The sequence below is a fragment of the Eubalaena glacialis genome, chromosome 4 (assembly GCF_028564815.1).
Source record: "Eubalaena glacialis isolate mEubGla1 chromosome 4, mEubGla1.1.hap2.+ XY, whole genome shotgun sequence".
Classification (NCBI taxonomy): Eukaryota; Metazoa; Chordata; class Mammalia; order Artiodactyla; family Balaenidae; genus Eubalaena; species Eubalaena glacialis.
This window is the reverse complement of record NC_083719.1, coordinates 64,802,350-64,828,541: the sequence shown is the minus strand read 5'-3', so window position 1 is coordinate 64,828,541 and position 26,192 is coordinate 64,802,350. Positions and strand designations below refer to the sequence as shown.

The 26,192-nt window shown below is 33.9% G+C and overlaps 1 protein-coding gene across 5 annotated transcripts in view; it reads left to right on the top strand.

The window, feature by feature from the left end:
* The window catches only part of SSBP2 (single stranded DNA binding protein 2), a 296,079-nt gene that overhangs the window by 186,770 nt on the left and 83,117 nt on the right, over positions 1-26,192 (top strand). For 3 of the 5 annotated variants that reach the window (XM_061187964.1, XM_061187966.1, XM_061187963.1), the window contains exon 5: positions 19,138-19,227. The exons of the other annotated variants lie outside the window; for them this stretch is intronic. In XM_061187964.1, the coding sequence (XP_061043947.1) occupies positions 19,138-19,227 (90 nt within the window). The remainder of the gene's footprint in view (positions 1-19,137; positions 19,228-26,192) is intronic. 5 annotated transcript variants of the gene reach the window in all.

Sequence of the window (26,192 nt, the reverse complement as noted above, 5' to 3'; positions counted from 1 at the left end):
CCCTCAAAATTCTTTTTTGAGAGCCTATATTTGCCAATATTTGCTTAGCACCATAAAATTACCATTATATATATTTATGTAGCTTTTAGTGAACATATCTTTAACACTTTCTGTGCACCTAGGCACAGGAGATTTAGTGATTGATAAGGCAAAGCTCCTTTAACTGAGAACTTTATTGACTCAAATGAGAGAAAAACACTCAAATGATTATAGTAACTTATACATTACACTATGCCAAGTAATCGGCTTTCTCCTATAGGACATGAGGTACCTTTTTTTTTTTTTTTTAAGGTTTTCATATGAAGAATTGATAGGAGCACATCTGTGCTTATAAAAAGGTAATTATTGGCAGCCTTAAATGTGGACCTGAGGGAAAGGAACAGGAGAGAAACGGGGCTATTGTAACAGTCTTTTATAAAAGATGAGGGAAGACTTAATTTTGACAATGGCAACGGAATGAGGATGGGAAAAATACCAAAGATGTTTAACCAGCTTTGTTCTTTCATCCATGTTTCAGTGTGTGTTTTCCCACTGGACTCTCAAACACCTCTATTTGTATATCAACTCAAACTAGAAATAAATAATGAGAGAAACAATAGCTAATATTTACTGATCCCTTACTTTGTGCCAGGTATCATTTTAACTGCTTTATATGAATTAACTCATTATTCCTCCAACAACTCTATATGATAGGTACTATTATTATGCACATTTTCTGAAGTAGGAACCATTGCTCTGAGAGTTTCAGTAACTGACCAGTGTCACACAGGATCCATGTTCTTCTGTTTTGTTTTTTTAACCACAGTACTATATTGTCTGAAACCTGAATTGATTGTTTCTCTCCTGCCTTCTCTTCTAACTGTGTTCATTCCTTTGTATCACCATTTCTGCCATCCACTTTTCCAACTGAAAACCTGGATAATTTTATTTATTTATTTATTTTATAAATTTATTTATTTATTTATTTATTTATTTATTGTCTGTGTTGGGTCTTCGTTGCTGTGCTCAGGCTTTCTCTAGTTGCGGCGAGCGGGGGCTTCTCTTGTTGTGGAGCATGGGCTCTAGGTGCTCGGGCTTCAGTAGTTGTGGCTCGCGGGTTCTAGAGCGCAGGCTCAGTAGTTGTGGCACACGGGCTTAGTTGCTCCGCAGCATGTGGCATTTTCCCAGACCAGGGCTCAAAACCATGTCCCCTGCATTAGCAGGCAGATTCTTAATCACTGCACCACCAGGGAAGTCCCAAAACCTGGATTATTTTAAATACTGGTGTCTCTGCTTTCAGTTTTAACTCATTCTTCTTTCCTCTTTTTACTGCCAAAGAAATATCACTATCATCATGTTACTGAGTTGCTTCATATCTTTGAGACATATAATAACTCTCTGTTACTCATTAAATCAAATATATCTTGATATATTTCCCAGCATTCTTGATATATTTCCCAGAATTCCCAGCAACTGGTCCTAGCTCATATATACAACTCCTTTTTCCCCTGATTACCAGGGAGGGACTAATTTCCTATTTTCTATAGTTTCTCTGTAGGTCATTGCTTCCTTTGTGCATTTTTCCATGTTCTTATTCTGGGCTGAATTTTTATTTATTTACTTTTATTCCTTTCTATCAATTAACTTTCCTTCAAGATTCAGCTTAACCATGATTATCTTCCGTGAAGTTAATCCCAATGGTTTGTTGTTTTCCTCTTAATGTGAGTTCCTATAGCACTTATAATAAGCTGTGTTCTGAATTACCTGTGCCTTTGGTGAGGCACTGGTCTCCTGGATATTGCAAAAAGGACTGAGACTTCTCTGGGGATCACCTTATTGGAGCTGCATCAGGGAGTTAGTGTGTGGGGGATAGGTGGTGGTGCCTCAACTTAGGCATGAATACCCATGTTTCTCACAAACATATAAAGAATATGTAATATTTTTGCCAAGGCAATGAAATACAATACAGTTTATGAAAACTTCTTCCCCAACCTGAATGGTGTTTGTTTCCTTATATCTCTCTTTACTTTCCACTTCAATGCAGTTTTGGGGGTTAGAATGCACACAATATAGTTGGTTTTACCCCATAGCTATGTTTTTACCATTACATATTATACTTGCTTATATGCATTACCTTACACTATTAAATAATTATTTCTTACTTTTTCTTTTCTACAATAAGCTTAAGAATAGAATCTTACATTCCACTTTACTCAACTACATCTTTCAAGTACCAAGTCTAAAATAGAAACATAATAAATATGTTTGTAAATTTCAAATGGAGCAAAAATAAGTTCCCTATATTTATTACTATGCAGTGATAAATCTAAAACATCTAATGTTTCTATACCCTTTCCCATCACCTAATATATATATTTAAGCTATGAACTTTCTCTAAGTACTGCTTTAACTATACCTTACAAGTTTTGATATGGAGGGCTTTTGTAGTTCAAATCTAAACAATTTTCCATTGTGATTTTATATATTTAGAAGTATGTATTTTCAGTTTCTAAAAGTATACAGTTTTAAATAATAAGTTTTATTTCAAATTTTATTGCATTGTGTTCAAAGAATATAATCCATATCATATATATTCTTGGCTTTTTTATGCCTCTTTGTGGCCTAGTTTATGATCAATTTTTTATGAATATTCTAAGAGTGTTTGGAAATATATATATATTTTCTATCTGTGGGTGCTCAGTCTTATAAGTGTCCATTAAATCAAGCTTGTTAATTATGGTCAAATCTAAGTTTTAGTTTGTTTAAATATATCAGTTTCTGAGAAGTCTCTTAATCTCTCACTGTGATGATGGATTTGTAATTTTGTAATCCTGTCTGTTTTGCTATATGTATTTTAAAAATATACTGCTAGATGCATTAAGTATCATTATAACTTGCTTGTAAATCATTCCTTTTATTCTTAAGACCCTCTTTTTATCTACTGATGCTTTTTATTTTTAGACAAAACATCTAGTCTTATCTAGTTGAGTAATCACCAATAGTGATTTCACAATGAAATAAATGGTTATTTTATGGATCCATTTTCAAAATGGTGTTTAAAATGAAGTTAACTTAATGGTGATATGTGATTGGCAACCATATATTAGAACTTGATCTTGAAAATGAATTATGTGGTCATCTTACAGTAGTCAAATTACTATTCAGATGAAATGATGCTAAAAATAAGTTGACATTTCCCATGTAATAGCACCATTGATTCATGTTCATCACCTACAGTGAATGCTAACATGAAGATTGTATAATTTGTTTCACTTCAGTGTCCTTTAAAACTGTCCAAGCCTATTTAGAAAATAGCAAAGCAAGTACCAGCTACATTGACTTCTGTCAACTTGTCTTCCAGGAACTTGATATGCTTGCTTGACATAAAAGAACATGGGCTAGTTTAGATTTAAGATATTTATTAATTCTGTAAATGACATGACACTTACTTTACCCAGAACAAAGCATGTCATCATAATAGCATGGATTCAGTTCAGCCATTTTTTTACTGACCACACTCCAGGCACAGCTCGGCGCTGAGTATACAAAAGAGGAAAACAGGTCTGACCCTTTAGGGCTAAGTATTTTCAGACTGAACAGAGAAAATCTCAATGTAATATGGTTGGTACTACAAGAGAATTTATGCAAGAGTTACAGAAACCATAAATTCTTATTCATCATTTGCTAATGAAAGTATATATTGCTATAAGTACATGCCTAAGGTAGTGGTCAGTTGTTTTCTCTGTGATGTAAGAAAAATGGAAAAGAAGGACTTAAATGAAAAGAAGTGGGTTTAAAATTCAAGGTCAATAAGATTGTTAAAGTAGTTAGGGGGTGTGGATTTTCCTTTTTGGAAGTACTCCCTAAGGGCCCAGTTGTTAGTAAATAAATGTTCTTGCTGAATGTCTTACACGTTCTAAATTGAACTGATGCTTCTCCCCTCCCCTTCTTGCACTCTTCCCTCCAAACCTGATGCACATCCAATGCTACCTATCTCATTGCATCCTAGCAATGCTTATGCCAGAAATCTGGGTCATCCATGACATGTCCTTCTTCCTTACTCCCGTTTTGTTGGCCTTCATCAATCCTGGCAGTTTTTTACTTTAAAACATATTTTGAATCCATTCACATTTCTCCTCCACTGCTGCCCAAACACCTTAACATATCACTATGCTACTTCAGAAGGAATCTTCTCTTGCCCCCTCTATTTCATTTTCTCAACGGAGCTATCAGAATTACCTATTTAAAACAATAGATCTGATGATCATGTGCTTCTTTCTCAAAACACTTTGTTGACTTTGTATTGGTCCTATGATAAAGTTAAATTCTTCTCTCATACCACACATTGGAATCACTGATTCAGCCACACTGACCTTCCTTAATATTTCTTATACTCTGTCACTATCCTGCCCACCCTAAGGTCTTTACTTTTTAATTCTTTTAGTTTGTAATAATTTAATTCTGCTGCCTCACTTTTTTTTTAACATCTTTATTGGAGTATAATTGCTTTACAATGGTGTGTTAGTTTCTGCTTTATACAAAGTGAATCAGCTATACATAGACATATATCCCCATATCCCCTCCCTCTTGCATCTCTCTCCCACCCTCCCTATCCCACCCCTCTAGGTGGTCACAAAGCACCGAGCTGATCTCCCTGTGCTATGCGGCTGCTTCCCACTAGCTATGTATTTTACATTTGGTAGTATATATAAGTCCATGCCACTCTCTCACTTCGTTCTCTTTTTTGCTCCTTGATCACCAACACTTTCTTCAGCTCTCTGCTTAAATTTTACTTCTAGGAAATGTTCTATAATCCTCTAAAGTACATCTCCTCCTTTCTTTTTCTAGTATTTATCACTCTGGTAAATAAATATGTGTGTAATTGTCTGTTTCCCCCTCTAAGATCATAAGCTCCTAGGAACAAGAATAAGGTCTACTTGGTGTAGTATCAGACATGTAGTGGGCACAAATATTTGTTGGATAAAAAATGCACTAATGAGTGAAAATTATGAGGTCAAAAAATTGATTTAAAAAATATAAATAAACCTAAAATGTCTCAATCATGTCATCACTTTAAACACTTTAAATTTTTGCAGTTGAATTCAAAGCCATTTTATGTGGAAAGGCTGTCTTATTAAAAATTTTTAATTCAAATTTTTTTTATCCTTATTAAGCACTATTGACAAAACACTATACCAAATGAATTTTGCCTGCTTCCAAAAAGCAAATTTTATTTTGTTTAAGGATAAAAATTTCTTATCTTGAGAATATCCAAAAGAATGTGGTACAGTGTCTGAAGGCAGATAGTTCCCTAAAAGGAATTCCAGATGTTTTGAGGAGTGTTGGCATACTCTAGAGCCTACTACCACTTTGTAATGTAAGATTTTGTATATTTATTTTAAAAAGAAGTCACACTAGCTCTTTATGTTGAAACTGTACTTAACCATCCATTTCTGATAACTAAATATCTTACATATTTTATATCAGTGAACATCAGTGATTACTGTAGAGCATTGCAGTTGAAGGTTAGAAAAAAATGGTAGATCAAGTTTGGCCAAATGTATCTTAACCACTGTCCCATGAGATTTACTTTTTAAATTAAAGCAAATCTTTAGCATGATTTTCTTTACCTTTGTTTCCCTGTTTTAGTAGAGAGTACCAGTTATTTGCTGAATTTCTCATTTTTTAGTCTAATTAACTGTATCTTTATAGGTACTATTTTTAGAATCTTTGATAGGCATTTTTTAGATTATCTCCCTACCAAAACATTACACAGATATAAAAGCACCCTTTGCAGGTATTCCTTAATCTTATGTTTATACGTGCTAACATACAATAATGTTTTGTTTTGTTTTGCCTGTGACCTCAAATACCTCCAAACCCAGTGGCAGAATTAAGCCAAGTTATACTTTATATTAATAAAGATTTAGAAAACTGGTTCAGTGGCTTAGCCCCTGTTTCTAGTTTGGAGGCAATATAAACAAATATTTTCATTTATTATCTTATTATTATTTTTATTTTGTGACTTTTATAATCCACCTGTTATGCCACTTTCAAGAAAACAGTAACACCTTTTAAAACTAAACAATATTTCTGTTCAAGTTACTTTCAAGTTCTCTTTTTATTCATAGTAACAACTTTTGAGGATATGAGATAAATGTTGAAGCTTTAAAAATTAATCTTTGTAAGGAAATCATTCTAAAATATTGTGATGTAGTGAAATCATTTAAATTTCCTTTTTTTACACCTATTAAAATTTCTCCTTAAGCGTATTTGAACTATTCATTCTAGGTAAAATTTAAGAACATTTAGAAATTTGTTGTATTAGGTATATATTGTTTCAGGTCCATGCTAATAATGCTGTTAAAGGAAAAAACTCAGAATTACTGACTTTAAATTTCTTCCTATAGAAGCTGTAAATTACAAAAGAGAAAAAGATATTTCAGAGAAGGTGTGCCTTTTTGCGTAAACTTTTTAACTGACTCATAAGGGATGTGACTTTTTAAAAGATGAGTATATAATGGTTATCTTCTCCCTGGAAAAATTAAATACACAAACAAAAATTACAATGATTCTTGCTATTGATACAGAGCTATACTTCCGTGACTGTAATTTGTTCTATGACAAAGTTTTAAAAAAGAACTTCTTAAATAGAGTTTCTTTGGTCATGCAATCAGAATAAGCGTGACTTGGATTCTAAGACAAAGCCATTGTAAGATGACAGAGGAAACAATTGAGAGAGGGTGTACAGCAGACCATTGAGAGGAAGTCAAGACCGGTTAGTAGATGTGCCTTGGAGATCTTAGAGACTGATAGTAGGTAACAGGCAGAGGTATGTGCAAGTGGTCATCATTAGGATACTAGAGAATGAGTAATGGGAATATTCTGCAGGTGCAAAAAGCTATGCATGGGGGTAGGGGAGGGGGCATGGCAAGAAATAACGAGTAGAGATCTAGACAGATGAACTGTTGGTGTCAAGGGAATCCAACTGCAAATACTGATGACTCGACTGTGGAAATGGAAGTCCAGTGGCAGAACGTACTCCCTCAGAATTAATGTGAGGAAAGAACTCAATAGAATGTTTTCCTCTTGTCTCTAAGGCAATGAGATGCTAATTAGGTGGGAACTGGGGCTGAAAGTCCAGCAAATGGAAGTAAGAAATGGACCTTTTTCTGGTACAAGGATTGAAGCTGGATCCTAGTTTCTTTGGATCAGTGTACTGGGTCCGGGACCATTAGCAAAGTTGACATGATGGTGAATCCTAAACTATGGTTTCAGTTGTCTTTGTATTCTCCCTATCCTAGGAGCTAGCTTGGCTGGAATCTAGATGGGATTGGTGGAGCCTTCATTTAATAGTTAAGGAGTTATTCCTTCGTGGATAAGAAGAAGGCAGAGTTAGAGTCCTGGCAGGCAATTATAGCTGAAGAAAAGATGCTTCGTGTGCCATTCTTCTCACTATGCTTCCCTACTCTTAACTGTGGAAGGGAAAAAACTGAGGGGCATGATTCACAGCCACTAAAAGATTTGTGAGACCAAGAATACCACAAAAGTAAGCTTTGTTAAACCTGGGAGATACTTTTGTTTATTTTTAATCAGAAGGACAGTTGATTTAATCAAAATCATAGTATTTGCAAACAAGCACTGCGCAACAGGGCAAGTACAGTAACCTGTAAGGACCCATAGAGTTCCCTAGTTTCTAGATGCCCCATGGAAAATGTTCTTCAAAATGAAATAGTAATTTTGGGAGAGGGGTGTATTAGTTTTCTATTGCTAACTTAACAAACTGCCACAAATTTAGCAGCTTAAAAGTTTATTATCTCACAGTTCTGTAGGTCAGAAGTCTGGGTTGACTAAGCTGTTTTCTCTCCTCTAGGTCTCACCAGGCTGAAATCAAGGTCTGGGCCTGCTGGGTTCTTACTAGGAGGCTCTGAGAAGAATCCACTTTCAGACTTATGTAGGTTGCTGGTAGAATTCAGTTCCTTGTGGTTGTAGGAGTCAGCCAGAGGCTGCTCTCAGATTCTAGAGACCACCACGTTCACAGGCTCCAGGGATTAGGGCATGGATATCTTTGGGGGGCTATTCTGGCTACCACAGAGGAAAACAATTTTTTGCCAAGGGATGACTCTGATTATCCAGTTTCTCTTACCAATAAGAATAGTTAAAATACCTAGACCCCAAACAACTAGAAGCTTAGGGATTTTTATACTGAATCAATCGTGTAGAAAAGAGACAAAGTCTTCCATCTTTGAGGTCAAAAAGGAAAAAGTAGGGCAATGACCAGAATCTATAACTGTTAAAAACTTGTGAAAGAGGGTAACAACATTAGTATTTCTAACAACTTTTCCTTGTTTTTCCTTTAAACTATGGTATTATGAAATACTGTTTAAGGTTATTTTATTAAATGTTTGACTAAAATGTTAGTTTGTGGATTGGGTGGGGGGAGAGGGTGTTTAATGGAAAAGCTCACAGATAGGCCTATAGTTTGACTATGTGGCCATAACGCAGGCTTAATGCTGTAATAACAATTTGCCCAACCTCTGAAATTCGTATGAAGACAGTAAGTGCTTCTTGAGCACTGAACTTATATGAATGCTAAAAATGGTGTCTTAAATATCCCCATTTTGTTTCATTTTTAAACAGAAAATTTTATATGCTATTTATATGAGTTTCCTTAGTAACTCATAATTTTGAGGAGTAATTGCACTAGGTTCAAAATTCTTTGTGATCAGAATGAATCTGTGCATCTTAGAACAGCCCCAGGTACATAGTAGGTACCTAATATTTGGGATGCATGTACAGAAGTGAAGATATCACCTAGAACTTAATTGTCCCAAAGCAAATTCTTTATGTCAGCCCTTTTTCTTTCTTTCTTTCTTTTTTCTTTTTAAATTTAATTTATTGAAAATACAGAGGTGGAGAAGAGTTCATGTGGTAGTGCAGAGTCCCTAAATTCATCTTGGGAAGTACAGTCTTACCACTTGTTTAAGCTGAATTTTTCTCTACATTACTGAAGATTGGAGCCTAATTTCATTAGCTTATTTCAATTATATTTTTTTCTACATGTTATTTTGAAAATTTTCAAACCTATAGGAGAGTTTAAAAATAGTACAATGAACACCAAATACCCCTCACCTAACTAAATCTACCAATTTGTTAGCCCTTTTTCTTATAATCTACCTTTTCTGATTAAAGCTGAATAGAGAATTCAGGGAACCTGATTTCTGAACCATGAAACATGGCTGCTGTTTTGAAAATTAACAACTAAATCAAAGGCTGCCTGCTAAAGTATTCTTTAGGAATGAAATAATCACTGTGTTTATCAGGGTCTTTTTGCATTTCTCTTGCACTTAAAACATTTTTTAGCACCCGTAGCTGCTTCGCTTCTGTTGCCTGTCATATTTCCCACGCTTCTTGGCTTTCATATGAAAAAGTTAACATTTTGTAGAAATTACCAGCCAGTCAAAGCACTCTTTTCCTTCTGCATGGCAAACATCAAGCTGTAATATTTAGATCAACTCTTTTACACTTTATGTTTCTAGGCGCTCAGGGGCTACTTTTAATTTTGTTTTTAATGCTCTTTCTGGATCTGTCCCTCTTTTGGAAGCCTAAAGGGTTGAATACTATACTCTGGATAATTGTTTTTGTGAAAGCACATATAAAATATTTCTAAAACAAGCCTAAAAAGTACACAATAGTCAGTGATGCTGGTTCTCTGGACTCTAAGAGGGTGACTGAGTGGAGTGGGCTAGGGTAGAAGCATGTGGCACTAAAAATGAACTTGTGAAGACAATGCTAACAAATGCCCAGGAATAATGAAAATGATTTTTAGATTACTTCTAGGATCTAACTTTCCAAAACAGAAAAACTGGTTCTTCATGGTCTGAAAATTAAAATGTTTCATGTCTTATTGAAATAAGAGTTCTTTTTTTAAGTTAGAAATACTTGCATTTTATTTAACCTTAAATTTTAGGGATTAGGTTTGTCTTAGGTTAGCATTTGGTCTTGTTTTATAGCTGTTGACAAAACTGGCAGTGTGTATTTTTAATCTATAATAATTTTTATTTTTATTAGAAATATGAAACTTTAGAAAGTGTGTGAATGTTTTATTAAAAAATCAATCAGTTATATCATTCTAACAGTTAATTTTATGTATCCACCCACCATCTTTGGTAGATTATTTTTGACTATTTCTGTAATTATAATCATACACCCAATTCTATATGTGGCATGTTTTACATAGCACTATATCATAAATAAACTCCTATGTTTCCCAAATAATTCCACTTGTAACTACGACTTTTAATAGTTGAAACATGTTCTATCATGTTTAGACACATATATGTCTTATATGTGCTACAATTTATAGAAATATATATTATTGCTGAATTTGGGGGTTACCTCTAATATTTCTTACTATAACTATATGACAGTGAACATATTTTATGCATACTGTTTTTCTCATAGTTCAGAATTTATATTTGGATAGTGTCTGAACAGAAGGATTACTTAGTTAAAATTTATTAATTTTTTTATAGCACATGATATATACATGAAATGTGCTTTCTACAGTGTACCAACCAGGTTCCCATGCCACTAATAACCTATTAAAATCCTGTCCTGTCAAGATTCCTAAGCATATTTCCCGAGTTATCAATAATATCATAACTATTTACTTAGTTGCTAAAAACATTTGCAAAGAATGACCCTTTAAGGTTTGCCAGATCTTTCCTTTACATCTATTAACTGAAAAGATTTCCCCCCAACTTTCTAGCATTAGAAAAAAGTAACCTACGTATGATCATTGAAAAGGTTCACCTCACTCTAGGCAAGAAATTTAGAGATCAGTACCTAGAAATGGAATGGAAACATTTGGGAATTATAAATATCAAGAAAACATTCTTCAAATTTTTAGAAGAGAAAAACGGATTACACCCCAAGGAACAAAAATCAGGATGGCATCAGACTTCTCTGCAACACTAAATACCAGACAATGGTGGTGTCTACAGTTTTGATGAGAGTCAAAAAAAGACATTTGCACATATAAGGATTTGGAAAATGATATTCATACGTCATCTAGCCAACTAAGAAATATATAAAAATTAAAACTCACGAGTAGCACGGTTATGTTATTGTTTTAAACTGATAGGGAAAAAAAACTAGACAAAATTGGAGTTGTTTTTGATACTGAAAGTATAATTATAAAACTGAATGTAGAGGTCAAAAATTATTACTGAAAGCAGAGATGATGAAAACAAAAAGTTTATGCCTAAAACTCCAGATGTTTATAATAAGGGTTAGGAAATGGAAGAGGGAGATGTAGAATAGGAAGAGAAAGCTAACTTCATTTTTCATAAAGAAACATAAACGATATTGTTTGTCTTAACGTTGGTACCTTTAAAGCTTAAGATAAAGAAAAGTTTCTTTTTTCTAATTTTAAAGGACATCTCATTAGATGCATATTAGAGTGCTTTCCTGCTAACAAGTGAAACAGGTAGATAAAATACAGCATAAAGTTTACAAATAAATGGACGGGAGATGATTTGATATATGAACACACAAAAAAGCTGAGTTTGCAATGTCAATTTTGGGCAAAATAGATTCAAGGCAGTGATTATTAAACATGAAAAAGAAAGGAGAAATGGACAAACAACAATAATAAGGTATTATATATATTTGAAAGAGCAAGGGGACAAAAATTAGAGATGATATAAAGATATTAGGCAAATGGATAAAAATGTAGAGCAGGAACATGGATATTTTATTAAATATCCCTGGGAAATTATGAAAATTGGTCATTGATTAGACCACAAAAAATTATTCAACAAATTCCTAAATACAGAAGTTGTATAGTATGTCTTACCTGGACACAATTGGGAAAGCTAGAAATTAAAAAGGAAAATAAAACCTCCAACCATTTGTAGATTAAAGTATATCTTTGGTTAAATCTACAAGGTTTGATATTGGTGTTCTCGTTTTTTCCTAAATCATCTAATCAGTATAATTTTGGTTTCCAGTTGTATCCAGTAACTCTTTGGGAAATCGAAATTATACTTATTGGATGATTTAGGAAAAAAATCATGAACACCACCATCAAACCTTGCAAATGCAATCAAAGGTAAATTCAGAGCGAAATTTACAGTTTTGTATTCTTTATATTTAAAAAAAGAAAATAAATTAGTTACTAATCTATTAAGAATTTTGAAAATAAATGAAACCTTTTTTACAAAAAAGGAAAATAGAGATAATTTTTTAAAGAAGAAAACATATTAATTAAACAGAAAAAGAAAGTGAACTAATAGAACAATTCCTGGCAAAGATAATGATGAGAACACTAATTCAATTTAGGAAAGAGAAAACAAGTCATCATCTGTCTAGTGCCAGCAGTTCAGTAAGGCAGTCCAGGGCAGGTGGGAAGGCTGTGCTCCACAAAGTCATCCAGAGACTAAGGCTAGTGGGTGCTCTGCCATTGTTCAGGACATTGGTTTTGTAGGCATGACAGAAATTAGATCTCCAGTTAAAAAGTAGGAGGCAGTCTAGAAGTGGTGCATACCTCTTCTGCTCACATTAGTAAGAGCCTAATTCTTGGTGAGAGCAAGGGAGACTGAGCAATGTAGTGTAGCTGGGCTGCCAGGTCCCTGGCTACAGTTCTATTACCATAGAAGAAGAGGGAAACAGATGTTTGTGGTCTACTGGCAGTCTCTCACAGCTGTTACAGAGGACCTTTTTAAGCATGTGAAAGTGGTGTGTATATGAATAAAACTAAAAATCTCAATGAAATGAAGTTTTCTGGGAAAAATATAAGTGAACAGAATTGAAGTAAATAGAAGTAGAAAATATAAAAAGAATAGTGGCCATAATTACTTCCAAAATTGCCTTTGTATTCAGGCAGTTTTACCCACTGCATATTTTTTAACTTTACAAAGTAGATAAACACCATATTATGTAAATTTCTTGAGAGCATTATAAAAGAGTTTGCAATCCAGTCCATTTTTGAGAAGGTAGAATAATCCTAATGCTTAAATTTGAATGTAATCCAGCAAGGAATTTTCTAAACCTGTCTTATTTAGAATATAGATGTAAAGATCCTAAATAAAATATTAGCTAATATAATTCATTAGCCTATTAAAAGGATCATCCATGATGATCAAGCATGACTTATCTCATAAATACAATGATAGTTTAAAAAAACTATCAATATATAATTACTTATATCCCAAAAGAAAAACCAAATGATACCAATCAAATATGAAAAGGCAAAGTGTCTTTGCCAAAAGAAAACCAAATAATACCCATCAAATATGAAAAGGCAAAGTCTCTTATTATTCCTGATCTTTGAAAATTGTTTTTAAAATACTAGGCATAGAAATATTTCTTAATATGATAAAGAACATGTCTTCAACCAACAGCTAAAATATTTAACTGTGCTCTGCATTAAAATTGTGAAGACAGGAAACCTACTACAGGGCCCTGATTAACCGCGGTTTTGATTTCTGCAGTTTTAGTTACTCACAGTCAACCAAGTTCTGAAAAAAATTAAATGGAAGATTCCAGAAATAAACACTTCATAAGTTTTAAAATGTGGACCGTTCTGAGTAGCATGATGAAGTCTCACCATGTCCTGCTATATTCTGCCTGGGACATGAATCATCCCTTTGTCCAGCTTGACCCACCCATTAGTCACTTAGCAGCCGTCTGGGTTATCAGATACAGTGTAGTGGTATCACAGTGCTTGTGTTCAAGTCACCCTTCTTTTACTTAACAATGGCCCCAAAGTGCAACAGTAGTGATGCAGGCAATTTAGATATGGCAAAGAGAAGCTGAAAAGGGCTTCCTTTAAGTGAAAAGGTGAAAGTTCTCAACTTAATAAGGAAATAAAAGCAATCGTATGCTGAGGTTGCTAAGATCTATGGTAAGAAGGAGTCTTCTATCCATGAAATTGTGACAAAGGAAAAAGAAATCTGTGCTAGTTTTCACGCCTCAGACTGCAAAAGTCATGCCCACAGTGCATGATAAGCACTAGTTAAGGTAGGAAAGGCATAAAATTTGTGGGTGGGAGACATGAACAGAAAATGTGTTCTGATTGACAGCATTGTGTTGGGCCAGAAAGCATATCGAGCCTCTACAAAGACTTCAACAAGAGATCCTCTGAAACAAGTGACACCAAGCCATTTACTGCTAGTAAGGGATGGTTACACAGATGCAGGAATAGGTGTAGATCAGAAAATATAAAAATTACTAGAAAGGCTGCTGAAGAAGCTGCTGCCGCATTTCTGGCAGAGGTGAGGAAGTTGATTAAGGAGAGAGACCACATTCACATAACTTTTATCACAGTATATTGTTATAATCGTTCTATTTTATTATTAGTTATTGTTGTTAATCTCTTACTGTGCCTAATTTATAAATTAAACTTTATCATAGTTATGTATGTATAGGAAGAAACATAATATATATAGAGTTCAGTACTATCGCAGTTCAGGCATCCATTAGAGGTCTTGGAATCTGTCTCCACAGATAAGGGAGTCTACTGTATGACCATTTTAAATGTTTCTCAAACAATACTTATATCTGACTTAAAAATAGTATAAGTGTGTTAATAGTAAAGACAAATAATTCTCTGCCTGGTCTCTTCCTACCTACTCTTACCTTTAATCCTCCTTCCAATTTCTAATAAGTATATCACTATTTTAGTTCCTCTGTTATTACCTTCACAATTTTACATACGCTTAAAGTATTTTTTCCTTTTCCACCAAATGTAGACTTTATATCTTGATTCCCCAGTGTATAGTTAGGCAGCTGGTTCTGTACCATCCTTAGTAACTACAACTGTTAGTTATTTAATGTGTAGAATCTTGATAAATGCTAATTACGTTATAATCAGTTGCATCTTAATTTTATTTTTAAGCAAAATTTTATTTTATGCCTATTGTTTTGAAACCTCCTTACAGAAGTATATACAACTTTCTTTTTCTACCAGAGGCCACTAGTGATAATAACTAAGGTCAAAATAAGAACTCTTCTAGCTTTTATTTCAGATTTTTATTTAAGAAGGGAAAATATAAAATAACATTATACATCCCTGTTCTTTAAATTCAGAAATAGGGAATTAGAGACTAAAAATTATTATTAAAATTCAATTATATAATAGCATTTAAGAGAAGGGGCAAAATGGGAAATGGTGCTGGACATATATACAAGGGAAAATAAATAACACAGAGAGGAAGGGGCACAGATTGACTTGTGCCTTCTTATAGGTAGAAAGATATAAAAACAGAAAGTCCAAGAGAGGAGACTTAAAGATAAATATATAGCAACATGAAGAAAGATTTCGTGGTGACTCTTTAAAGTTCATTTTAATATATCCCTGGAAAAGCAAATAATTGTTCCATAATTTAGTTCATTTGAAAACACCAAATTTAATATATTGTATTTATAAAAAGCAGGTAAAAATTATATTAGTGATTTGGGAAAATATTTTAAAAATTAAAAGTAAAGTTTTCACTTCCAAAAAACCTTGAAATTCAAGTCACATGACAAAGTAAATGATTTAAGAGCAGTTAGAAAATACATATGTGAAAGTATATGTTAAAAGCATACAAAATAAACTAGTAAAAAGGAAAAATACTTTTAATGATAATTAATATTTTTACATTGCTCCAAAGTCTTATGTATTCAGTTTAGTTAGAAGAAGTATTTTACAGCCATATTATTTATATGTCTTTCTTTTTTACAAGAGAGAGAATATAAAAAGTCAACCCTAAATAATTGTGGATATATTATATATAAAGGATTTTCCATGGTATTCTAATGGGAATTCACACAAATCCAGCGAAACTAATGCTTTGTAGTAGTTCTTAGTATAATTAAATTATTTGCTCTCCTTTTTTAATTCAGTCACAAACCCCCAGAATAATATTATACATACTTTATGAGTTAGAGACAACAACAACTTTCTGTGGATCCTCAAGTCATGAGATAAATTTGTCTCATGAGTTGGAAGTAAACTTGAGACAAGTCTCAGAAATTCCAGCAATGAAACCCAAGAAATGTGGTACTTCTCCCGTCTACATTAAGCTCTAATCCCCAAAACTTGATTCTTATTTAGCTTACAGTTTCAAAGCATGTATTATTTATTATTGCTACCGTATATAAATGAGCAAGTTAGGCAGTTTGAGAAATATACTCTTTTACAAAACTTAGAGTATCATTTAGTGTAGCTCTTCAGTGTTTATTATCAGACTAGTATTTGTTACTGATCAACATGGTGTACCAAATGGTACTCTAAGCTTCAGTCCACACAGTACAATAAAGGAGGGAATTATCCCTTGTCAGTAAATCGCAGAAGAATGGATGGATACTTTAGCTCAAAAATGTGATCCACAAAGTGAAGTTTGGACTGCAGTGCTCTATACCAGTGCTTTGTATTGGGTAAATAAATTGGTTAATTACTAGTATTCTGTTCACTTCAATTTGTGTCCTTAGGCCAAGCCTAGAAATTGCTATTACACCAGAAAACTAAAGCATCGTGCTCTATACTAGAAATTATGTAGCTACAAAACTCTTTATTTTCAAGACACCTGTATTGTTATGGCCAAAGTATGATTATTATGCAAGAAAAAATTTCTATAAAATTCTTGTGCCACTGTGAGGGAATAGGTGCAAACTATAAAAATGTGAGACATCTTTGAAATGTAGAAGGCAATCTCAACAACAGAGTAAGAAACATATTTAGATCAGTCACCATAACCTGATCCATTCATTTGTTTGGTTGATTCATTCCTTCCTGACTATTCTATTTAAAATTATAATTCCTACCCACTTTACTGGGAACTCTATTTCCTGCTCTTTCTTTTTCTCCATAGCACTTATTGGGCTTTCTTTCCCCCCCTCACTAGAACGCTAACTTCAAAAGGGCAAGGATTTTTTTTTCTGTTGTGTTAACTGCTGTGTTGTAGAGCTTGTAAAAGAATCCTTGGCAAGATATATTTTGATTTTGATATATTGAATTTATTAAATAATTTTGAAGTCATAAAATGAAAATTAGAAGGCATCTCAAAGATTTAACTTGCTTAAATCTTCATCTGTATCATTTATTTTGTTTCACTTTTAAATAACAGCTGAAAAAAAAATCCTTAGGAAACATACACAATGAAGAACTTAGAAGGAAAAAAGCTAGTGTATTATATACCTTTAAACAATGTAGTCCCCCCAAAAAGAGAAAAAATAAAGGAGCCAATGATGAGCCAACACCTTTACTTGTTAAACTTTAGTTTAGATACAAACGAACATTTTTTTCCCTTTAGGTAGGCAAAAGCTTTTTTAATATACTTGCCAGGCAACAAGAATTGCAGGAGAAATAGCATCTTTGAACAACACTAAGGAGGTGCAGCAATTCACTGAATTCTGTTTTGTTTTTGTAAACCTGCGCAACATTGTAGCATACATTTCTATAAAAGCATAGGTGAGTGTGTTTTACAAACTTGTCTCTCTTTTTATGTAAGTCTTTTTTATTGCAAAAACAAGTTTCTATTCTGCAATTAATTAGAACAATAGTGACATCCTATGTCTAGCTTTCAGTACTAAGAGCAACTTCCCCATTAAAATAATTGACTGTCAAAGGATGTAGATCAAATCTTTCTTCCTAGATCTGCCTGTAACCATATATATTTAAACTAAAAGAAGATAAATGTTTGGTGGTAAGTTTTTCTCTTACTCTAACATTGTGTATTAAAATTTTATGCAAGTTTAATTAAAATGAAAAACAATTTGCCTTTCATTTTTTAAAAACGTGAGTGTTGATATTATAACGCAAAATAGAACTATCTGACAAATGGTAGGTATTCAATTAATGTACACTGAATGAAATTGCATGTTTTTGCTTCAAATGGGATGGTAGATTGATGTTTCATCTTAATATCTAAGAAATATTATTTCTTCTTTTATACTTCTATGCTTTATCAGAAGTTTAGAATGTTGGCATTCATAGGTAACCAACATTTTAGATAACCACATTTAAATCTAGGTTTCTTCAGGAAATACTAAAATCATTGGCTTTCAGTGATAATAACTTCCAGTACTATAGAATAAATATGTTTTAGTATTTTTATCAATTTATATGTTGGGAAATATATGCTACAAATATACTGAGATATTACATCTTCTAATGGAATATTAATTCATGAATGAATAAACTGATCTACAAGTGAGAAAAGTACAACAAATACACTAGATCCAGGATTTGTTTTGAGTTCTTTTCATAACAGAACTGTTGAATTCATACTGATCTGTCTTCAGCATATTTCTGCTCCCTTCTTGGCTGTTCTTAGTATTTGTAATGTGTCTAACGAGATTGAGGGATGAAATCCATGGTTGTAAAATAGTTGTATGTATTACTGCTCTATGTAAGAGTTAAATCTAAAACCTTGACTTGATTACAAAGAGCCTATCCCAAAGTTTTTCATATTCCTATTTCATGAAGCCCTAGGATTCCATGAAATAATTTGCAAGTAAAGTAGACTTTGAATTTTTCAATCTGATTTTTTCATAATCTGTTTATCTGAGACTAATCTCTCCAAATCTAATTCCTTTCTCTTATTCAATCTCCTAATTACTTTTTCATCCTCACCACCCTGTTTTTTGCTATCAATTATATTTTGGCTACCAATTATAATATATCAGAAAGTGAATAATGTGCGTGTTGCCACCTATAGACAGAGAAGTAATTATACTTATTTATGACAGAGAAAAGCATAATCTAAACAGAGTTCTTTTTTCCAGCTCCTACAACCACCATTTTCAAACTTGTTACTTAAATATTTATCTATTTGTTGTTGATGTTGCCATTTCAGAAGCCTGTGCCTTAAAATAAAGCATTTACTTAAACTTCTATCACTTTATCATTTTATTTGCCTTTTATATTTTACTCATATATACTATCTTATTAAAGTTCTGTGATTTCAAAAAGTTTAAAGAGACCTGTTTAAACCAAATAACTTAGTCATATCCTAAACTAACTGCTACATCTTAGTTTACCTCTGGAGTGGGGGAAATATTTGTTCCCAGGAATGAAAAGCTTCCCTCCCTACAGCCTGTTATCATCAGTCTTCTGTTCTGTGCCTGCTCTGTAATGATATAGGTTTGTTTCTCCTTTATTCTTTGCAGAGTGCTGCAGCAGCTCCCAGTCCAGTGCTAGGAAACATTCCCCCAGGAGATGGCATGCCAGTAGGTCCTGTACCACCAGGGTTCTTTCAGGTACTCAGAGAAACTCTGACTAGGAATGTTAAGGCATAGGAACTCCTGTTCGATTTTATTGAAATATATGAAGGAGAATGAGGCTATTTTAATCCTTAAGGTAAACATAATGCTGTGCAGCCAACTCTTGATTATTCCGAGACCGGTTATCTTGTATGTAGATTAGCCCTTCCTTCCAATGTTTTCTTTATTGTCAAATTTTTATTCGTACATTTTACCATTTCACTGTGCAAGTAAGAAAGAAAGGTAGCTGAAATGCAAATTAGCTAAGCTAACTGTGGTGAAGATTTGGTGGGAGAAAAGGCTAATGGATGAGGTTTTGGAATGATATATGGATTTTAACTATCCAAGCCATCCATATCTCCACAGACTAAAGATAATCAAGATTTGGCTGTACTTTCACATTATGGCTAAGTCATAACCTATTCATTTATCAAAATTATAGGCTATAACAAAATAATTTTGAGAATCATCTTTGTGGCTTTTAAACTGGAATTTTTATCAATATCATTATATAACATTTATAAAATCAGATTTTAAAATACATATGTTAGTATTTTAAATTTGCAACAAGCGCATTTATTTTAGCAAAAGATGATAATGATTTTAGAATTACATCACTTTTCAATTTTATGGCATCCACATTTAAATCTGACAGTTTTTTAACCCAAAGCTACATAGATTCTGAAGTTTACTTTTTTTTAACTCCATAGTTAATTTTATAACACCCTTTGAGAAAATTAGGAAGAATTTAGGAGTTAAGAACTGCAGTTGGAAGGCATTACAGGAATTAATGTTATATGCTATATTGTTAATGAATTACATCAGGTACTTATAAACTAATTTGTCACTTTAGTGTTTTATATTTTCAAAGTCCTTGATAATCATTTGTTAATTAATGCATACCATCATTTCAGTGTAGATCAATGTACTTTATAAATGTGAAAATGGAGAAATAAAATTATAAGTAATTTTCCACAGTACAGCAATTGAATAAAAAAGTCATAATTAGAACCTAGTACTAAGTCTGAACTGTAAAGTCCTTTAGGATATGCTATTTGTCAGGCTACTCTATATTAATATTCAAAAGTCTTAGAGCTCACATTCTGTCTTGAGGCCCCTTTCTTAAAATCTAGGAACATATTATAACTCTTGGTTATTAATTAAACAATCACTGTTTAAGATAATAATAATAATAGCTAACACTTAGTAACTGCTTACTGTATGCCATGCTTTGTTCTAAATATTTCATGTGTATAAACTCTTAATCCTCACAGTAACCTAGGGGTAAAGTAAATATTATCATCATTACCATTGCACAGATGAAAAAACCAAAGCATGATAAGCAGTTTGCACAAAGTCAGAAAGTCACAGGACTGGGATTCAAGGCAAGGCTTTCTGAACTTCTGCCATTGACTTTACCTTTTAAAGTTCATAGTTGATCGTTACTCATAAAATATTTCTAGCTCATTTTATATTTTTTCCTCATGCTCTTATTTCTCTTACTAAGGATAGATTGGAGTTAGGGAGTAAATCAGAAGAGTTTATCTACTTACAAGAGCTAGTAGAAGCTCTCTAAGTGGCACTTTAAAAAAGAGGCAGTGGGCTGGGAAGGAAGCCAAATTCTTCCTAGGGTTAAGCAAAGATGTATAAACCTATACATTTTCATTTTTACATTTTGTAGAATGAACCATTCTCCCCTTACCTGCCTTCTGCCTGAGTCTTGGTAAGAGTAGTTGAAACAGAATTAACTTCTGTTTTAATCCAATTAGATAAACACTTGACTACTACTAGATGCCAGGCACTGTGGTAGGCATCTAAAAATGAGTGTGTATAATATGTACCTTCCTGAAGCTCACTGTCTAGCCAGCAAGTCATTATTAAAAATAAATAACTGTAATACAGCAAGATTTGTGCTGTAACAGAGTAAAGTTCTGTGTTGACCTAGAAGAGAGAGCTATTAAGTCTGCCTGAACTGGAGCTAAGAGTGGTTTGGAAAAAGTTTTCCAAGAAAACAAGCAGAGGAATGATATTCCAGAAAGTGGGAAAAGTATAAGCAAAAGTGTGGAAGCATCAGAATGACCTGTGCAGAGGTGTTCAGGGTAATATGAATGGAAAGTAGAGGGGAGGGCAGGCAGGAATTCCTGGAAATGAAATTGGAAGATAAGCTGTAGCATCTTGAGAAGGGCCTTATATGCCATGTTAAGAACTTGAGTCTTTATTCAGTAGGCATGTAGGAACTGTCAGACATCTTTAAGAAGGGCAGTGACCTGAATTCAAACTATAGAGTAGATTTAGGCTTTGTTAGGCACCTATGATATAGTTGTATACAGAATCCCTGCCGTTAAAAAACTTACACTGTGGTGAATGAGAGAGAGAGAGAAGGCAGTTAGAATTTAGAAAGAAAATGGCTATATTAAATGAGTAGTGTGTGTTTTTAGAGCACATCAGAAGGCCACCAAACCCAATCTTGGGAGAGTCATTGTCAGAAAAATATTGTCAAAACAGTAAACAGAGCTTCCCTGGTGGCGCAGTGGTTAAGAATCTGCCTGCCAGTGCAGGGGACACAGGTTCGATCCCTGGTCCGGGAAGAACCCACGTGCCATGGAGCAACGAAGCCCGTGCACCACAACTACTGAGCCTATGCTCCAGAGCCCACGAGCCACAACTACTGAGCCCACGTGCCACAACTGCTGAGCCTGCGCACCTAGAGCCTGTGCTCCTCAACAAGAGAAGCCACCACGATGAGAATCCCGCGCAATGCAAGGAAGAGTAGCCCTGGCTCGCTGCAAATAGAGAAGGCCCGTGCACAGCAGCGAAGATCCAATGCAGCCAAAAATAAATAAATAAAATAAATTTTTAAAAAAATAAAAAGAGAAAATAACAGGCATGAATTCCAATTGAGACTATGCTAATAACGAGAAAGTTGGGGGGGAAAAAAAACAGTAAATAAAATCCAAATTGACATCTAAAGATGAATTAGGCAAAGGAAGCAGAGAGATATGGAAAGAATATTCCAGGAAGAGGGGAAAAAATTTATGAAGACCCAGACAAGAAAGGAGAGAGACCAAATAATTCCAAAAAAAACAGAGCTTAATTAGCTAAAGGGAGAATGGCTGGTGATGAGGCTCCAGAGTAACCTTGAGGAGCCTTGTAGGTTAGTTGAGTTTGAACTTGATCTTAAGGGCAGTAATAAGCTATTGAAGGACTTTAAGCAGGAAAGAGGCATGTTCATATTTGCATTTATAGAAAAATCACTCCAGTTATAGGGTGTAGCGTGGATTGCAGAGGGACAGGTTTGAAAGTAGGGAGGCTATTTAGGAGGCTATTACAGTAATCCAGGTGAGATTTGATGATAGGGACCACAAAATGAGGAGTAGGTTTGAGGTAGGACAGATGAAGAGATTCCTGTGGGACCTCCAATTAGAGGTATCCCTTAGGCTGATGAACATACAGGTTTGAAGCCTAAGACAGTGATCTAGGCTAGAGATAAAAATTGCAGGATTGTCATCATATCAAGGACCTGAATCCACAGGCATAGAACGATTGTCCAGGGAGAAAGTACAGAACGAGAGAGTAAAGGGGTACACACCTGGACTCCAAAAACACTGACCCTTGAAAGAAGAGCAAAAACAACAGAACCCATTAAAGAGACTGGTGCAGACTGTCAGCTGGTTGGCTGTGACAGTAGCTCAAGAAAGAGACTCTGTGGACCTACTTAAGAACAGTGGCAGCAGGACTGGGGAGGAAGAAGCTATGCATAGTATGTTTGATAGGCCTTAGTTGATTAACCAAGTTAGGGGTAGAAGGGAAAGAGTTGGAGGAATCAAGGATGACTCTGAGGTTCCTACTTAAGGCCCCTGGAAAATTTTCATGTCTTAATCTAAGTTAGGAAAGATAGCGGGTAGAACAAGTTTTAGATATGTTTGAGCATGATAAATGTCATTCCTTTTTATCCAGGGAGACCATTCCAGCTAATCTTTTAAATACTCGTTTCCCCTATTCAGTAGGCTTAACTATGGCCGGTCTCCCTAGAAATGCCTCTCTGAAATATTGGAAAGCTCAAGTCATCAAACTTTTGAAAAAGAAATAGTATGTTACCTTTGATACCTATCATGATGGGATCAGGGTACTCAAATGTTTCCTAAATATCACTATCGGTTTCCTATCCTTCAGCATGATTCTGACCACAATGCTTGTTGTTAATGAAGAGCAGCTACCTTCTATAAGTAGAAATAGCACCATGACAATCATAATTCAAGTCCAAACACCAGTTTCTAATCCAGTTCCATAGAGATAGTGATGTCCAAGAATTATCCAGAGTATGAAAATAGTTTTGAATCCCCGTTCTTAGTGAGGAAATGCAAAGCTTATTTGGGGATGGCTGGATGGGACTAGACCAGGAAAAGATTGAGCCTATTAGAATTTAATGAATAAAGGAAAGTAAAGCAAGAAGAATTTTAATTAACACATAAAGCTTCACCAGCTTCAACAGTTCTGAGCTCTACTCACTGTGTGATCCTACCATAAGAAGTACATTGAAAACATTCTCCTAAATAGACAAACATTCTCGTTTTATCCCTGTTTACACTGCAGAACAAGCCCCCTCTTTTCCATTATAAGTATAGACCTAAATATATTACCAAGTGGAATTATTACAAACTCCAAATTTGTGAATTCATAACAACTGCATTTGAATAATAGCAATTAACTCAAACTCCAAAATAAATAGTTACGATTAATACCCCATACATTTAATAAGTCCATCCTGGAAGACGGTCTCTAGATTAGCATCTATCAACCATGTTGATATCTGTCACATCTATTTGTGACAGATATCAACATGGTTCAGACTTAAACCTTGACCTTTTTTAATTGAAATGGGAGTGCTTCTATTGTTGAGTAGGAGATCAAATTAAGTAAAATCAAGGGGAATAGTTGGACATGCAAAAGGAGGTGTCAGTTTAGTAAAATAAAGCCATTTGAAGTAAGGCACATTTATTTACTTGGAGTCTTTTATCAAAGGAGTAATTTGTATAAGAAACCCTCTAAATTCTCAAAGTGACCTACCATGGAACTGGTGAATGACTTTAGAGCAACTTTCTTAAATTGAGGAGTGTTGCTACTGGGGTCAGTGGGAAGATAGTAGAAGTGGCCTTTGATCTAACTAGAGTTTGGCAGTTTTGGTGGAAGAAAATACAGTACTGTGGTGTGGTGTGAATACACCTAATAGGTCCTCAGAACTAAGTCTGTACTCTGACTCTCCTGTCCCTATGCTAGGGTATTATTCAAAAGTTTCATTGTATGCTAAGAAATTCGAATTATGCATTAAAAGCATCAACCTGCTGTATATTCATTCTCATAGCATTCTTACTAAAAGTCAGGCAAAATTTGATTCCTGTAGTTTTATCGAATACGCAGCATTAATCCTTGAACCAGTTAGATTTTCTTCACACTTATGTATAATAATCAAAATAGTTTAGTAAAATGTACTTACAAAACAAAGTTCTCATTCGTTTTTTTTTTAAAAATAGACTATTAACTCTGTTGCTTTATAATTTTCTAGATTTGAGTAGTAAGAAATCTTGTGAATTTAATATAACTTAAACTACATTAAAGAAATGGGCAATTCTTATTTCAACCAAAAAAAATCTGAGGGGAGTGAAAAAAATACTTTATTTTTTCCTTCTTTCTGCTCTTTACCACAAGAAAACTTTTAAGAAAACCATATCTTGTTTTTATCACTCTAATCAAACACATCTATAACTTATATAAAAACACAATGTAATCTTTTTAATAGGTCTAATGTAGATATCTTTGCGTATATAACTAATGTGGGATATACTTGTAAATATTTAATTTTGAATTCTGTATAGCCTTTTGTTCATTTTTACCATGTATTGTGTTTTGATTTTTATCTTAATACATTTGCTGTATTCTTAGTCACTGGATCTGTCTTCTTTACTATGAACTGTTGAAAACTAATAATACATTGATGATGGATTGTAAATGTAAGGCTTTGACATGAATAAGATTATATAAATACTTGTTGAAGATAAAGTATACCAAGTAATTTAGTTTCAGACTACAGTGGTCATCCATATTTTAAAATCCGAATTGATCAAAACTCTGATATGGTGGAAAATATGTTGCAGCCGGTTCCTATGTCACATTCTTTCTACAGGCAGAATGTTAGCAATGGTAAAGCGGCTTTGCCATCTAGTGGTGGTTTGCCGATGTCTCTACTTGTTTGGGTATATTTTCCAAAGGTTCTATTTTTAGCAAGACTGCACTGTAGCAAGCTGACCTAATGCTTTGACATAGTAATAATGTAATAAGAACAACAACAACAAAAATACAAAGAAGTCTCCCCTTTTCTCCATGGGACACTTATTGACTAGAAAAACTCAATATAAATGACATTCATAAAGCACCAAAGACAAAAACAAAGCTCAGGGTAATATAATATTCTTGATATTTTTAAAAAAAGAGAATCAAAAAGGAGAAAAACAATTATTTAATCTAACACTTGAAACTGAAAAGGAAAAAGACAAGAAGAAATGTTTTTACAAGCCCTGGTTAAATGTTTCTGGAGGTAGATATTTATTTGATTTATTTTTGGACATAAGTCCTACATTTTGAAGATACCTTCATAACTAAGCATACTCTTCTTCCTATTCAGACTTTCACAAAACAACCTTTTATTATCAGTAGCACCTGTTTTACCCTATTATTTATACATATAATAGTTAAATAGTCTCCACTCCTTCTGAGTTTCCTTCTGTTATTAATCTTTAAATTGTCTTCTCTCCCAATGGTTTGCCTTTCCTCTTATCCCTCCTGATCATGGCTGTTTCAGAAGTTAGTCTTAGGAAATACTCTAAACCAGGAGAAACTCCTTTTCCTTCTCCCCAGAAGTTGTAGATATCATCTTTGACCTCAGATAACAAACCAAAAGATAAGTA